The sequence below is a fragment of the Ascaphus truei genome, chromosome 2, assembly GCF_040206685.1.
Source record: "Ascaphus truei isolate aAscTru1 chromosome 2, aAscTru1.hap1, whole genome shotgun sequence".
In the NCBI taxonomy this organism is placed as follows: domain Eukaryota; kingdom Metazoa; phylum Chordata; class Amphibia; order Anura; family Ascaphidae; genus Ascaphus; species Ascaphus truei.
The window spans coordinates 234746020-234763178 of NC_134484.1; the positions used below are offsets into that span (position 1 = coordinate 234746020).

General features: G+C 40.6%; 1 protein-coding gene across 1 annotated transcript in view; it reads left to right on the forward strand.

Moving 5' to 3' along the window:
- The window catches only part of LOC142487170 (dynein axonemal heavy chain 5-like), a 426040-nt gene that overhangs the window by 177825 nt on the left and 231056 nt on the right, over positions 1-17159 (forward strand). Inside the window, exons 43-48 of the mRNA XM_075585972.1 lie at positions 1240-1427; positions 4811-5005; positions 6728-6862; positions 8375-8564; positions 9783-10000; positions 10851-11162. Coding sequence (XP_075442087.1) covers positions 1240-1427; positions 4811-5005; positions 6728-6862; positions 8375-8564; positions 9783-10000; positions 10851-11162 — 1238 coding nt within the window. The remainder of the gene's footprint in view (positions 1-1239; positions 1428-4810; positions 5006-6727; positions 6863-8374; positions 8565-9782; positions 10001-10850; positions 11163-17159) is intronic.

Sequence of the window (17159 nt, forward strand, 5' to 3'; positions counted from 1 at the left end):
TTGCAAGCAATAAAAACGGCAACATTTCTCTCGCGAATGCAGACATGCCAACTCTCCGCTACAAGTCGTCATTTTTCTCCTTCTTCCGAGTTAGCGGGAGATTTGAATGTTGAGGCGGGTGATCGGAAAATTAGTGTTAAATTCTGGTTTGTGCATAGATTAGCGTGGGGTCCCTATGCTCCTGGGGCCCCCGGGCAACTTACCAGCATGCCCACTGCTTACACCTCCTCTCTCCTCTCTCTCCCCCCCTCCGCTATCATTCAATTACCCTCTCACAATCCCGCCCCCTCAATCCCTCCCTCATACTCATTTCCCCCTCCTCCCCTGTCTACACACACAATTCCCCCTCCCACACTGCTCACACAACCAACTCAATACACACACAATACCTCCTCCCAATACAAAACTACCCCCCAGATACAGACACCACTACACCCCCAAGATACAGACACCATTACAGCGCTCATATGGAACCCCCCACCAGATGCATCAGATTCAAACCCCACTCCCCCCCCCAGATACAAATACCACTAGGTCAGGCCTAGCTTCCGGCGTGTACCGGCAAGAGAAAGAGGTCCGGCATGGGAAGAGGAGGCAGCAGCTGGGGAGACCCAGCTGCTATATCCTCTTCCCAGCGCCGGCCTGGCCCCCCACAGTCACCTGGCCCGGGACACTTGTCCCGCCCCCCCCCCCCCTGTTGGCAGCCCTGCATGGCATGATATGTCTCTATTTGCTCCACTTCTTTAAGAATGAAACTTTCAGAAAACTCTCATTTGCTGGAATTTGAGTATGCATGTTATTTTGTTATGAAATCATTGATTATGAATAAAAGGCTACGACGTTTAGATATCAACAGTATTTTAACTTAAATATGAAACTATCATTCTGAATGTAATGGTAGTTGTACTGAGTGACTACAGTCAGCTCTGCTGAAAAAATTGTATCTACTCTACACAAAGTGCTTTCCCATTTCTGCAGACTTCAGTGTCCTGTGAGATATCCTATTGGTTCACTGAATCTCAGAGAGTCATTTTGAGGACGTGTTGTAATTGTATACAGGTCCCCTTGTCTGTAAATGGATTAATGTGACAAAAGGCAATACAACTTCCTGTTCATGTGAAATGTGATGGGAACACGTGCGCAACGTAAATATCTACTCTACATTAATAGCATTCGAATGGTCCTGATTTGTAATAATTATGGCAGATACATTTGACACGTGTGTTTATTTTGCTCCAGGTTTAGCGCAGTCTGGTGCATGGGGCTGCTTTGATGAGTTTAACCGCATTGAGTTGCCTGTTCTATCAGTGGCGGCACAACAGATTTACATTGTACTACAGTGCAAAAAGAACAAGAAGACCCAATTTATATTCACTGATGGTGACGTCGTTGACATGGACAGAGATTTTGGTATATTTTTAACCATGGTAAGTCATTTTTTTTTCAATGCATAGAAAATTAGGTAAAAACATGAAATAAGTTAACATTTATTTTATTGGTGTCCAGAAAAAAATTGCTTTTTTATATTTATTTTAACAGATAAAAAGGCCAACATCTGCTATGTAGTGCTCTGGCACCTTTCGGAATCGGAAGACACCTTACAGACCATTCAGTTGAAAGGACCATAAGGTGTTTTCTGGTGCTGGTCTTCTAGCAGAGCACCTCTTCGTAAAGATGAGTCAAAATGACAGGGGACAGGGGACTTTGACTGGTCCTCGCAGCTAGTTATAGTAGTAATAGAATCTTCTGACCAAAGTATGAAAATAAGAAGATCAAGGTGGAGGCTAATACATACAAAAGTAAATGGATATTGCCTTTGTGCTATGTATTAAAACCCACAAAACCAGTGCAAATAGGGGTGCAATAAGTACCATCATATTTATCAACGAACAAAATCCCATGTAAAGCAATTTCATTTTTTTCCTATAATAAATCTGATGCTATTTTGTTTGCCACAGTTTTGAAGCTGGGAGACTTTGATACATAGCCCAACGCTTCCATGCATCCTTTCCATTAGATTGTAAAGCAGCAAACTGCCCAACTCACCATAAAAATAAAATGTCTCCTTTCTTCTTCATATCACAGAAACATTGTGGAATGCTCGTAACACATAAGCAAGTAACATAGTAAAGATAAAAGTAGAAAATCCTTAGCTGGAGTACCCTTTAGGTATCAGATGATGAGGCACATCTCACATTAGATCAATTCAACTGGAGACATCCCACTCAGCACTGCAGTAGGGAGTACACACAATAAAGTGTCCAGACACATATATATTGATATAGTGTAAAGAACGATTGAGATATTTCTCCAGGACTCACGTATAGTGCAGCATTCTTGGGTGGTGATCCCACGTCCTCAGGTACAGGTGTGCTTCCGTCTTTCATCAGGTTTAGAAACAGGAGCAAAAAAGACAGCACTACATCCAGATGGGATAAATGATCAAAAAAAGGAGAGCGTTCCCAAAGGGGAAAAAGACTAATTTATTAAATCATGGAAAAAAAACAGCATACACAGGCAGGAGGTAATAAAGAGCTAACGCTTGAAACGCGTAGGTGTGGGCCTCCTGCCTGTGTATGCTGTTTTTTTCCATGACTTAATAAATTAGTCTTTTTTCCACTTTGGGAACGCTCTCTCTTTTTGATCATTTATCCCATCTGGATGTAGTGCTGTGTCTTTTTTTGCTCCTGTTCCTTCCTTCTTCACCGTTCCAAAATCATTTTGCTGCTGTTTCTATCAACTCCATCCTTTTTACATTCTGTAGTTCAAATCTGGGGATATCAGTTGATGACATTTGCCTCCTCAGGAGGTTAAAATGGCTGCTTCCATTCTCACTCATTAACACCATAGAGGTTGTTGTGGTGACAGCTCATGCTGGGGAAATAATAAACAAGTAATAATATAAAAATAAATGAAACGTTAGACATAGATCAGCACAACATGGACTATGACGTTCATTTATGTTTTTTAGAGCATTGCTGCTTTAAATCACCAGTCACATTCCTTAACTACACTTTGTTGTTGTCCAAGCTAAAGGACAGTCTTATACAGAGACATCACTCCTTTGTTTCCAAGAGATTTTCTTATTTAAGATGATTTTTCTCTTGGTATCCCATTCAGTCACTGTTACAGTCACTAATTGGTTGTAGAAGCTTTGTGTTATCATCCATTTTAAATGGTCAAAACGACTGTATCGTTTGAGATAAATATCAATGGAACTGAAGGGGCAGTAAGACAGAGACAGTCCATCTCCCAAACCCCCTGGTCCTGATAAGTAAAATATCCCCTAAACAGGGAGGATTGCTCCAATATGTATTTGACACTATATTATTAGTCGCACATCATATTAAATATGCAACTGACACAGGGCTCTCATTTTATTGTGCTGCAGAATGTTACTGCACTATAAATAAATAATTCTTTCAATCCAATAAAGCAGGCTGAAATGATTCCAGTATTTATATTTCCAGAGCCCTCCACCCTTCCATCTTATTATTGTGGTTCAGTAGATCTGGGAAATCTTGGGAGCATTAGGGTCTGTGCAAAGAGGACAATTACAGAAACAGCGTGAGGAAGGAAGATAATGAAAAGCAAGCTCTCAGTTGGAATTATTCACATCTTTTCATTCCGATTTCAGAGCTGTTATTCCTGCCTTCCGAAGAGTGTTATGGTTTTTCTTGTGGCAGCAAATGTTCTGCTTCAACACTTTGTTTTCTGTGTCTTCCTTCACAGTACTGATTCTGCGCTCTCTCTAACATAACTACTTCAGTGCTCAGGTGGCCAAAACGCAGTGCTAATGAGACTGCCCCCCAGCACTGCGGTGTATTGCGGTTACATTTTTCAGGCCTCATTTCCTGACCTTGCCTTGCTTAATCTCCCCCCCCTTTTTATAAAGAGAGTAATTGGAAAATAACGTTCTCTGTCTTTGTTTGTGGACGTAATCGGATGGTCTTCTATTATTACACAACATCGTTAACTCCAGTTATGCAGCTCTTCTGCCGTTGATGCATTCCTTAATGTTTTCTGATCGTCTTGTATGGTGTGTCATGAAGTTCAAAAATCTCACCTGTTTCTTCTTTTTCTAGCTTACTTTATTTTCTCTAGAAACACGTACGTTTATTAATTCATGGTCAGACTGGAAAGGGAACATGGAGGAGTATTTTGAGCTGAGTTCGGAGATGTGTACAGGGGCCACATCATACAGGAACTAGAATTTGATACTGTGATATTATCTTTTATAGTAAAGGGGATGCTGAATAATATCTAACCACAGCATGAGTGCTTTACTTAGGGTTTTCATACATATTGGTTATCTCTGTGCACATCATGAGACATGTAATTAAAGTAAAGCATTGCTAGACAAATAGTATCAAAGGGGTAAAGAAAAGACGGAAATTCAACCAACAAGTTTTCCATCCCTCTACCTATCTGGCAGAAAAGTCATGCATGATCTAAACACTGGTAGTGGCATGTACATATAATAGGTATCGGTTGCATTTAATGCTAGGAATATATGTCCTTGAATATCAAAACAACTCTGCAGTCCTCTCATATCACTTGCACTTACGGGTTACCACTTTTTACAAATAAGAAAAAACTCTCACAATCTCCACAAAGCTAGAAGTGTGTAACAAAACTATAAGTGGTTTGGATGTGGATTTGTGCCACTAACCTTCATATACTGTACAATAAGTCATATCATTGCGTAAGTAACTGGGAATTTGCTTTCACGTAGAAGTTGTCATTCAAGCAGTAGATGAAACTGTGTCTCTGATTTTGTGACATGAATCTGAGGGCTCCTGTCTTGTAGAACCCGGGCTATGCAGGGCGGCAAGAACTTCCGGAGAATCTTAAAGTCCAGTTTCGCACAGTAGCTATGATGGTACCAGACCGTGCTATTATCATGAGGGTAAAGCTGGCGAGTGCTGGCTTCCGAGATAACCAAATCCTGAGCCGCAAATTTTACACCCTCTACAAGCTTTGCGAGGAGCAGTTATCCAAACAGGTGGGTCAAATACAAAGCTAGTTACTCCATGTAACAATACAGATGTGGACAGTGGTAAGCTGCCTGAAACCAACAGAATAGCTCACCAGCCTCTGCATGGGCATACAGGTATATAACCACTTACTGCACCCACTGACCTGTTAGAAAATCACAGATCCCGGGATTGCCCCCTGAGTTTTTGTGCACGTTATGTTTGTTTGAATAGAGCTGATCTACAAGATTGTGTTATGGACTGCTCACCAAAACGTGTTAACCGATACAATAATGGTTACTACACCTGTAACAGATACAAAATATGTATGCTACTTTAGCACCATAGTTCAATGTTTCCTTTAATCATTTGTATGAAAATGATAACATACAAATAGTACAAATTAATTTCATATTGTATTCTTTCCATTGTCGTCATACTGTCACTGAAATCAAATTCATCCTGTACTTATGACGTTTTGAACACATGAAAGTTACAAGTATATTTCCGGACTCCTTTGTCACAAGTACATTACAGTACTGGACTCCTTTTTGTGGTGATCATCCTAACGCAGGATTGTAGGTAGGGCAAACAGGCCAGACCTTGAGAAAAAGGATGAATATGCATCAGCATACTATCAACAGAAAAAGGGACACCAGTGGGAGAACACTTCTGCAACACTGGTCACAAATTATATTCAAGACACAAGAATTACCATATTGCAGGGAAACATCAAAACACACACACAAAAAAAAAAAAAAACTCCAATATGGCCCTCTAAATACAGGTTTAAACTGGGATAAGGGATTCATGTCACATTATCCGCTATGAAAGTATTTCACCACTAATTTTGTTAGATTTTACTAATGCACTATCTCGGTGGTTCCCAACTCCAGTCCTCAAGAAGCCCCAACAGGTCAGGTTTTAGGGATATCCCTGCTTCAGCTCAGGTAGTTCAGTCAAAATGATTGAGCCACCTGTGTTCAGACAGGGATATCCTTAAAACCTGAGCTGTTTGGGGTTCTTGATGACTGGCATTTGTAATCAGTGCACTATCATATTTTATTTATTTTCCAAGAGACCTTTTTTGCCACAAATGCTCAGACCCTGGGCACTTTTGAGATACTCGAGTCCTTGCACTAAATGCTCAGACACTTGACACCGCCAATCTGACTATACAGTGTACTGCCCCTGCATCTCCCTCTTGCGAGTGACACTGTACATTTGCCTGCCACTGTTTTACATATACATTTTCAGTTTATTGATGTGCAGTATTGTCCTGTATAAATAGATGTTACTATATTAGCTTCTATTGTAACACGCCTGAAGAAGGGACCTTCGTGATCCTGAAAGCTTTCTCTCTGTGTAAACATCACTTGGCCTTAAAGGTATTACTTGTACCTTACTTTTGTTCTTCTGTATTACAAAAGCCTGTTTTTCTTTCTACTTCACGGTTTACACGGTACTATCCTGTATACATTGTGGTGACAGGGATAAATATAGCGTTCCTGTTAGAAGTGATTGTACAATGTTAGATCCCTGTACGTTGTTATCACACAACAAGAAATCATATGATAGAATGTTTGTGAGATGTTTTCACATTACAAGAAAAGAGAAAACGCTCTGGCTGACAAATTTGTTGTGCTAAAGGCCCTGAGCCCCGAACACAGAAAATAGATCATTTTACAATGTATTTTCTTACACCGTTTTGTATTCGTTACACAATACGTTTTCTTTTGTTTGCGTTTTAGGTTCATTATGACTTTGGGTTGAGAAACATTCTCTCTGTGCTCCGAACTTTGGGGGCAGTGAAGCGATCCAATCCCGACGAGCCAGAGAAAACAGTGGTAATGAGAGTGCTGCGGGACATGAACCTTTCCAAACTGGTATGTTCCTGTAGCCACTCTTTTTATTTTTTAATCTTATCATTAGTTTTTGAATAATATGAAACAATATAAATACAATAACTTAACATACATAGTAGAATGATGTATAAATATATATAAAAAATATTTAAAACGCTGAATACAATTCTCTCAAATCATCTATATCATATAAATCTAGCATGAAAAAAAAACAATAACTTATTAGTATCTACTATACCTTTGTCCTGTTGCCACTCTTAACGATACTTACTTATTTCAATGGTAACCCAACTATATGATATTTTACTCAAGTGGCACTTGGTATGTGTAAAGAATGGATTTCATCGAGTCAATAAATCCTGATTTTGCACGCTGTGTTGGAGTCAAGCTTGTACTATAGGAGCCTTTCCAGGTTACTTAAACTTGTGAGAAGCAAGTTCTTATAAAGTGTGCACAGCATATTCTGCACTTATTCCCAAATGTATATATTTATTCCCAAATATTTTAGCACCATCTTCTTCAGACCTTGTTAATCCACTGCTTGATGAAAACCTCCCCAACACGTACACACACACAAACACACAAACACACACACACACACAAACACACACACACACACAAACACACACACACACACACACACACACACACACACACACACACACACACACACACACACACACACACACACACACACACACACACACACACACACACACACACACACACACACACACACAGCACACCAGAACTTAAATAAAATATGCAACATTTAATGAAAAAAGATCAACATTTTGGCTCTCAACTGAGCCTTTTTCAAGACGTTGATCCTTTTTTAAAATTAAATACTGCATATTTTGTTTAAGTCCTGGTGTGCCTGCTTTGTTCCTTTGTATACTACTGTTTTTTGTGGTTTGCACCTCGGCAGTTTGCTATTTTGTGGAGTGCTATAGCTTTGTGCATATGTATATGAATGTTTTTTTGTTTTTTTTTATGTCAGTGGTTTATAATGAAATCTCTCGTCTTTGCTTTAATAACAAATATTATATTTCTCCAGACAATGGTCTAAACCAGGGGTGGCCAACTCCAGTCCTCAAGGACCACCAACAGAGCCACGGATTGAGCCACCTGGGCTAAAGCAGGGATATCCTTAAAACCTGTCCTGTTGGTGGCCCTTGAGGACTGGAGTTGGCCACCCCTGGTTTAGACTGTCCCTTGCTGGTAATTTAGCACTTGCTGAATATGCTATATATATCCTTCCAAATTGATCATCACTGTTGTAATTCACAATGCTGTACCGGTACGATTTCCTGCTGTGGCATAAGTACTGTCAATTGTGCATCCTATATTACTATGTCACAGCAATAGAATATAAAACTAGTTTTTATTGATTCACAAACTCTCAATAATGGTTTCTCTGTGACTTTTCCCCTACCCTTCCTTTATTTACTGGGTACCAATAAATAGAGCTGTTCATTATTTCTGATTACATAGAATAGATCTTTAGGCTTATTTGTAATGGTCTTTTCATAGGTAGATGAAGATGAACCTCTGTTTATGAGTCTGATCAATGACCTGTTCCCTGGAATTACTCTTGATAAAGCTGGATATCCAGAGCTAGAGGCAGCTATTCTGAAGCAGACGGAAGAAGCAGGTCTTATCCATCACCCACCATGGATTCTTAAACTTATTCAGCTGTATGAGACACAGCGAGTCAGACATGGTGAGCATGCTAATTTAATTCATAATATTAAGTGGCCAAACGAAGAATGCATGTCAGCTGTGAGAAAAAGCTGTGTTCAATAGAACCTCTTTTTCTAGGATTAAGCAGATATTTGATATTTTTTCTTTATTCAATGGGGCTCAGCGATGGCTGAACCCACTTGAATTGTTGTTGGTTTTTTTTCCCCATTAAATGAACAGCTATATCAATAATCATCTGCATAACTGAAGCATCAGCATTTTCATGTACCTGTGTAGGACAGGTCTGTTGAGACCTTTCCCCTTCCACTGTAGAGGTAAATGAGAATGTTCACAGGTAGTGTCAGGACCTGCATACTGGTCATGCCGTCACGTGGCTGCAGGCTTATAACGCTTTGGCATAAAGGTTTAACTAAATGACCCTTCCTTATGAGAATACAAACATTTAAGTATTTATCTATGTATTTGGTCACATTGAATGTAGCATTGGGTATTTTTGTCTTTTGTTTGATATATGTTGTGAGCGGAAGACTAAATAGCAAATTTGGGAAGAATGTTCTATTGATTAATGTTACAAAAAAACAATGCATTGAATAATGAGCCAATATCTGCCAACAAGCGTCATGACACAGCAACAACTAACAGAAATGATGACATGAAGAGCAACATGTTGAACATAACAGGGTGATATCATTCATCTATGCAGAGAGTGAATAGAGTTTGACAGATATAAAACTACAGTATTAGCTATTTTTAAAGTGTTTAGCTAGAGGAAAATTGGTTTATGAAGTTGACTGTTGTCTTCCTGTGTTTCAAACAAATTGGATTCTGAAAGAAAATGCTTTTCTCACAAAAGAAAGTCATCAGACTTAATCATTCAGCATTGTACTGAAGGATACTCCTTCTCTATTCCCTTGTAAGTGAAATAGGCCATTGATGTATAACTCCCTATAGCTGGTTGCAGTAAAGGAGAACTCCTACTATCCCCTCAGGTATCTCCAAGAATTTGGGCATTTTCATTTCTATTATCGGGAGAATTTTGATGCTCATTTTTAGCAATAATAAAAAAATTAAATATTTGAGTGGCTTTACAAGTGGCTGTTTTGTATATGTTATTATTATCCTCCATTCTCTTAATTTGAGTCGATCTTACTGAATTAGACTCACTAATCATTGTTGGCATATGGAAGCTCCAATATACTCCGAAGACAATTTACAGTGTAATGTGCATTTCTTGAAGGCATGATGACACTGGGACCCAGCGGTGCAGGCAAAACCAAATGTATTAATAGCCTCATGAAAGCGATGACAGACTGCGGGGCTCCTCATAAGGAAATGAGAATGAACCCCAAAGCAATCACAGCCTCCCAGATGTTTGGCACACTTGATGTGGCAACAAATGACTGGACAGATGGTATATTTTCAACCTTGTGGCGGAAAACATTAAAAGCAAAGAAGGTAAGTGACATGGAGACTGTAAAATGGCAACATGAGAAATGGGTGCTAAGTGCAGTGATTACTGTGCAGGGGTACATTCACTGTATTTTGTAGGTCATTAGCAATCATTTGCAGCCTGTCACTTGAATGACTCTTCAGGGTAGCTAATGACCATATAGCACTTTAGTACATGACAACCATACCAACACAGAGTGTTGGCACAGCTTCAACTAAATTGTCAGAACTGTTGGGGTTCTCAAATCATTGGCCCTTGGACACTGGCGGTCTTTGGAAATAGTGTTGGTTCAAGAGAACCCTCAAAATTTGTTTTAGACAGCTCTCCATAGCCAGCATATTAGCGCTCAAGTCTGAGTTCAAGTTTATGTTCCAGTATCTATTAAATATATGTAATGCACATAAAAGTATATTCGATGAGCAAAGCTAAGAAAATGTGGTCTACTGGATGGTTATTATCATTGAAATGGTAGGCGATGAGGAAAAGTTTGAGAACTCTATGGGGCAAAGTTGTGCTAGTAGTGATATTTCAGGAGAAGTGTACATTTGTTGTAGGATACTATAGTTTGTGGTACCATTTAATAAACAAAAGTGTTCTTCACAGATACTATTTTACTGTATGAACAAAGCTTTTAAAAGTTTGCTAGGGGCAAAACGTTTGTAAAAATACAAGTTATATTACAATAGTAATGTAGGTCAAAATTATTATTTAAAAAAAAAATCTGTTTCTTTAAATAGCACCAGAATTGCATTTTTTTTTTACCACAAGGAATTGTTGATACTTAACTGCCTTGGTCTATTTCGTTTGTATCCTTGAATAACAGGTTTTAATCTTTTGTGTGTGCTTTGAATCCAGGGAGAACACATATGGATAGTCTTGGATGGTCCCGTGGATGCTATCTGGATTGAGAATTTGAATTCTGTCCTAGATGACAACAAAACTCTCACCTTAGCTAACGGGGACCGTATCCCAATGGCACCAAATTGCAAAATCGTCTTCGAACCTCACAATATTGATAATGCCTCACCCGCGACGGTGTCCCGAAACGGCATGGTCTTCATGAGTTCCTCAGTGCTGGACTGGAGACCAATACTAAAGGCTTGGCTGCAAACCATACCTGCTGCTCATCATGACATTCTATGGAACTGCTTCAACAGCGTATTTCAGGTACAGTGAAAAACAACAATTGTATCATACTGTACCTTACCCCCCCCCCCCAAAAAAAACAACCTTTTTTCACTATGAATGTCAGTATCATGGATGGTTATATTTTAACCCCTGGACTGATAGAGGGACTGTGTTGCAGGCAATGTGGCATTGCAGGCAATGTGTTGCAGATCTCTCTGATGCACAATGGGTTGGGGGTCCATATATATGCAATTGGCTGTTTCTGCACAATAAAATATATATATCGTTTTATGAAAATGTAGATTATTTTCAAATCTACGCCAGCACTGATGAGTGAGACTCAATGAACATGAGTGATTATTGACAAGTGTTCCATTTGTATCAGTTTATTATAAACATAAACAGTGCAGATAGTAATGGTGTTATTGAATTTAATGTATCCAGTTATGTCACTCATCCTTTTAAAGCAGCCATTGATTGTTAAATAGCCTTAGGACTCTAAAGTGGATAATACATATAAAAAAATGCTATAATTGGGTTACCAGTATTGATTTTAAAACTTTTTTGTTCACATGGTTATCTAAGGTAAAGAAAATCTCTGGGTCTGTCTGGTTTCTGAGGCAAATTATGTCACTAATTTACCACAATGGGATTTTAATAGGGCAGATTTTGAGCCTTTGTCTGGAAAATCCTCTTAATTTGAGATTGTGGTATAGTGTTCGGCTACATTTTAGCCCTTTGTTTTTAAGGAACAACACAGCAAGAAATCCTCTGAGTACAGTACATGAACCCAACTTACAAAACTTAACTTGAGAGTGCTTATGGATCTTATTGGCATAGTTTGCTTGGCACATTTATGGGCACATTTGCTAAATGATGGTGTGGAAGGTTTTTATAAAGCAGATGTTTCATATCACTTGCAATCCACAGATTATAGAAATGCGTGCTGTTTGCCCATCCATTAGACATGCTGGGTCTTTTGCATGATGTATTGCATGTCGTATATTCCATACAGTCATATTGCTTTTCATATGACTCCTACTGTAGCAATACTGTATGTGTTTCTTTCTGCCGGCACAATATGAAGTACACTAGTCTTTTATGCAACGGTCCTGTCCGTGAAAATTATTCATTTGAATTGCTGGGTTATAAAAGGTAAAGAGGAGGTGAAAATGCCCAATCTGATCAAATGTTACCTATGAAGTCCTAATAAAAGTGTCCAAATACATATTGGAAGCAGATATGGAATATTACTGTACTTGTTAAATCTGCATGCAGTACTGAGAAGGATATTCCTTGTAATGTGACCAAGTACTTAGAATAAAGTAAGTGTATGTTGAAGGGTCAGCAACCCCTCATCTGAGGAGTCATGTGATTTGTTAGCAATATAAGTTTGAAACTGGTTTGGGGAAAGCATAGCATGGGCAGGCATAGCACTTAAAGTATTCACATTTGAAAGTGAATATTTGTAAGTGGTTCTGGAGTTATACAGGGGTTGACATACTACTTTCCCCAATCACCGCACATTTCATGTCATACTCCATTTCCCTCTCCTTCTCATCCTTCGAAGTCCATGCTATCCCCTCCTCCCTCCTCCCCTTTTCCCTCCCGCTGCTTCTCATCCTTCGAAGTCCATGCTGTCCCCTCCTCCCCCCTCCTCCTTTCCCTCAGTGTTGCTGTCATCTATCCTTGACTTACTCAAATTCTTGACCACGTTGCCACCTGGTTTCCTCACGTCCACTCTCCTGACGTACCCACTGTCATCCTGGGAGTCTTTAACACACCTATTAACAGTACCAATGCCACTTCAGCTGCCCATCTTATCTCTCTAACCGCCTCCTATGGTCTCTTCCATTATACCACCTCTCCTATTCACTGCAATGCACACTCCCATGACCTGGTTTTCTCCCATTTCTGCTAAGTCTCTAACTCCTCTAACATACCCTTCCCTCTCTCTGATCCTACCCTCCTAACATTTAGCTCACTGTACCCTCTGCACCCTCCACAATACCTATTTCTACATGCACTTACAGAAACCTACAATATATGCTCTAAACCCCCTCCAATGTAAAAAAAAATATTTACAACCTTTCCTCTCTCTTCCATCTCTGCCCTTTCCTGCCCTGACCTAGAAACCTCTTTATACAATAGTGCACTTTCATCAACCATAGACAAGACAGCTCCTGCCATCATGTCGCACCAACCAATTTAAGCCACAGCTGCGGCACACACACTTTACATGCTACCTCCAAAAGTGCTCACCCAGTGCTGGACACTTCTGGGGGAAATCTCGCTCTGAAACAGATTTCCTCCACTATTAATGCTTGCTCTTGTCCTACGATACTGCCCTTTCCCTTGCCAAGCAAACCTACTTTTCTTCACTCATACAAACTCTGTACTGTAACTCTCGATGCCAATTCGCCACCTTTAACTCCCTTCTCTGCCCCACTACACCTGCACCTCCTTCTACCCTCATGGTCCAAGACCTCACCACCTACAAACAAAATGAAGTGATTCAGACATGCCTTCTCTTCATGTGAAGCTCCACACTGTAACGCTTGTGTGAGCCCACAAACGAGACCTGACCCCGGCACTGAGGTGGGAAGGACTATGCCACGCACCCACAGTAGCGGGAGCATGTCCAGAAGGTGGTTTATCAGCGTTGCTGGGTCTGGGTAAGAGAGAAAGGATAAACTGATACTTGCCGGTGTCCATGGGTTGGAGAGGTACACGTAGTTGATGTCCGTAAACCAAAGGTCTGGGATTGGAGAGATACAGGTAGTTGGAGTCCGTAAGCCAGGGGTCAAGAGCCAGAGAGAATCCACAACAAGCCGGTTCGGTACACAAAGAAACTAGACAGGACAAAGCAAGGCAAGGCAAGGCACACACAAGGCTACACTTCGTTATGCTTAGCAAGGTATGACAGGAAGAGGCAGTCCTTTATAATGGACAGGAACCAGTAGGAGAGCGGGGGAGCAGAGGTGGGGCCTCCGCAGATGCCAAAGATAGGCTGCAGGAGACAAGGGCTCATGGCTAGACTTGCCACGCAGCTGGGGCTCATTGCGTGCCGTCATGCGCGTGTACAGCGCACAGCAGAGGTGCATAGAAGGAGCGGGTGCGCACGTGCTCTGTAACAGGAGCGGGGATGCGCGCATCAGCGGGGGGCGGCTCTTCGGCAGCTGCCACTGCCGTACTATAGGTAAGCGAGGAGGGAACGCGCCGCAACGGACGCGTTCCCCGATTCCTCACAGTACCCCCCCTTGAGGATCGGACTCCGGACGATAGCAATGGAATCTGATTATTGGCAGCAAAGTCCTGGTCCACGAATTCCCCCAGAGTCGATAAAGGCCAAGGCAGAAACATGAAAATCCGTACCCTCCAACATAATAAGTAAAATAATTCTCTTCAGTAATCCTTTCATAGAAGAGGGGAGAGAAGTAACAGTACCCAATGAGATCCCCTCATACCTCATTGGGCACTGGCGTTTTTCCGGACACGTGGGAAGCGGGAGGCCACATGTCCAGGTAACCCACAGTAGAGACATAATCCTTCAATCCTCCGACGCTGTTTCTCCGCAAAAGACAGCTGATGACTACCCAATTGCATGGGTTTGGATGTCTCAGAAACTGGAATATAAGAATGAGAAGTAGGAGGAGGAAAAGACATAGTGGCAGATGTACGTGGATGATGGCGTTCGTTTCGTCTTTCTTGGAGGCGTTGGTCTACTCTTATACAATTAGCAATCAGGTCCTCCAGAGCAGTAGGTCTCTCACGTGCGTCCATTTGATCCTTTAGGGGTTCAGAGAGGCCTTGCAAGAAAGCTGCAGTCAGGGCCACGTTGTTCCAGCCGGTCTCTGCTGCCACGGTCCGGCATTCGAGAGCGTACCTCGCCACAGTCCGGTGACCCTGTGATATATGAAAAAGGGAGGAAGCAGCAGTAATCTTACGACCGGGGGTGTCAAAAACCTGCTGAAACTCCTTCTTGAATGAAGAAAAGTTCTGAGTGAGTTCAGGTTGTAGCTCCCATATGGGAGATGCCCATGCCAGTGCATCTCCGGTCAATAAAGCAATAATGTAAGCCACCTTTGATCTGTCAGTAGAAAAGCGAGAGAGGGTTAATTCAAATTGAATGTCACACTGGTTTAGAAAACCTCTGCATCCAAGAGGTTCCCCTGCGTACCGATTGGGCGTCGGTAGACGTGGCTCCTGAGGCATATTTCCCATTGGGGCAGAAGCAGTTAAGGTTGCTGGCCTAATGATTCGAGACTGAGTTTGTGACAAGGTGACTTCGGCCAATTTCTGGGTTAATTCAGAAAGTTTGGCCACACATATGTGAAAAAACAAAGTGAGTCCCTGCATTTCTCCCATTGGGCTAACAATAAATGAGGAAATAATTATACATCGTGAAACCTAAAGGAGACTTTGTTACATCCTTTGATCAAATAATGACAAGCCTGCTAACCAACATCAAGGTAAGTCTTAGTAGCAGGTCCCTATGCTAAATGCATACAAATGTTCTGTGAAATACACCCTGCATGGGTTAATAAACTAAGCATAAGCTTATGTAACTTAGTACAGTTAAAAACTGGTATATACCAGTAAAGATACTTATATGTATGCAAGTAAAGTGGAAAGTTAATTTACAGGGACCTTACTGGGAGATTATACTGTATACCTTGAAAAGGAGGGACTTTAAACCTCCCACAAACTGCTCAATAAGCAGTTACAGGTAGATTGGCTAAATACATTAATCACACCCTTATAGTGGTGCCCACTAATAATAACGAGACTAGATGATGCTGGGAGTTATAGTATATAGATTATGTATTTTTTTTTTTTTTTTCATTTAAATGCGTAGATCAAGATGGTGTCTTAATTTGTGTCAATGTCTAGTGTTGTTACAAAATTCTTAGATAATGTATGAGCTATGATGTGGGGGGAGAGTGTTATGGGAGGGTAAAGGTATAGTAGATATTAATAAGTTTAGTTTTTTTTCATGCTAGATTTATATTATTTAGATGATTTGACAGTATGGTATTCAGTGTTTTAAATATTATATACATATACATATACATATACATATACATATACATATACATATACATATACATATACATATACATATACATATACATATACATATACATATACATATACATAATAATACTGAGTTAAGTTATGGTGAGTAAAAAAAGTGACAAAACCCCTCCACAGGAAAGCAAATATGCAAATACAACTGTATGCTCATCTGCATGTCTTAGGCAGGTCTGCAATCCCGCCTTTCCCCATTATCACCAAGCATACAGCACTTCCACTGCAGCAAGGGATTCTGGGAAATGACATGCAAATGAGCACACAGTGTCACTTTTAGCCTCAATAACCATTTTTAACATGGTTCCCTATAGGCTTAAGCTTGCTGCATGGTCACAGCTTTGAGCACAGCCAGGGTTAAGGTGCATACCCAGAAAACCACCCACAGACAGCTGTTTCGACCTTGATGGGTCTCATCAGTGTGGGGTTGATTTTAACTGGGTATGCAAGAGAGGCTATGGGATAGGCTATGGGATGCAGACCTGCCTAAGACATGCAGATGAGCATACAGTTGTATTTGCATATTTGCTTTCCTGTGGAGGGTTTTTGTCACTTTTTTTACTCACCATAACTTAACTCAGTATTATGGTATAGCCTATCCCATAGCCTCTCTTGCATACCCAGTTAAAATGAGCATACAGTTGTATTTGCATATATATATATATATATATATATATATATATATATATATATATATATATATATATACATACTGTGACATAGTCCAAAGATGTTAGGCAGCTTTCTGCCCCATTTTAGAGCAGAAAGTGCAGGAATAGCTAAAAATGATCCGTTCCACAGCTTCCCATTACCTCAGGCAGCTGGATGGAAAATCCAGACCACAGATTACAATGGCTCTAGTTCTCCCTCACCTGCTCTTCTAATCACATGCACAGGTATTTAGAGCAGAGAGGTTTTGCATTTGACTCTCTCTCCTTAGAGCCT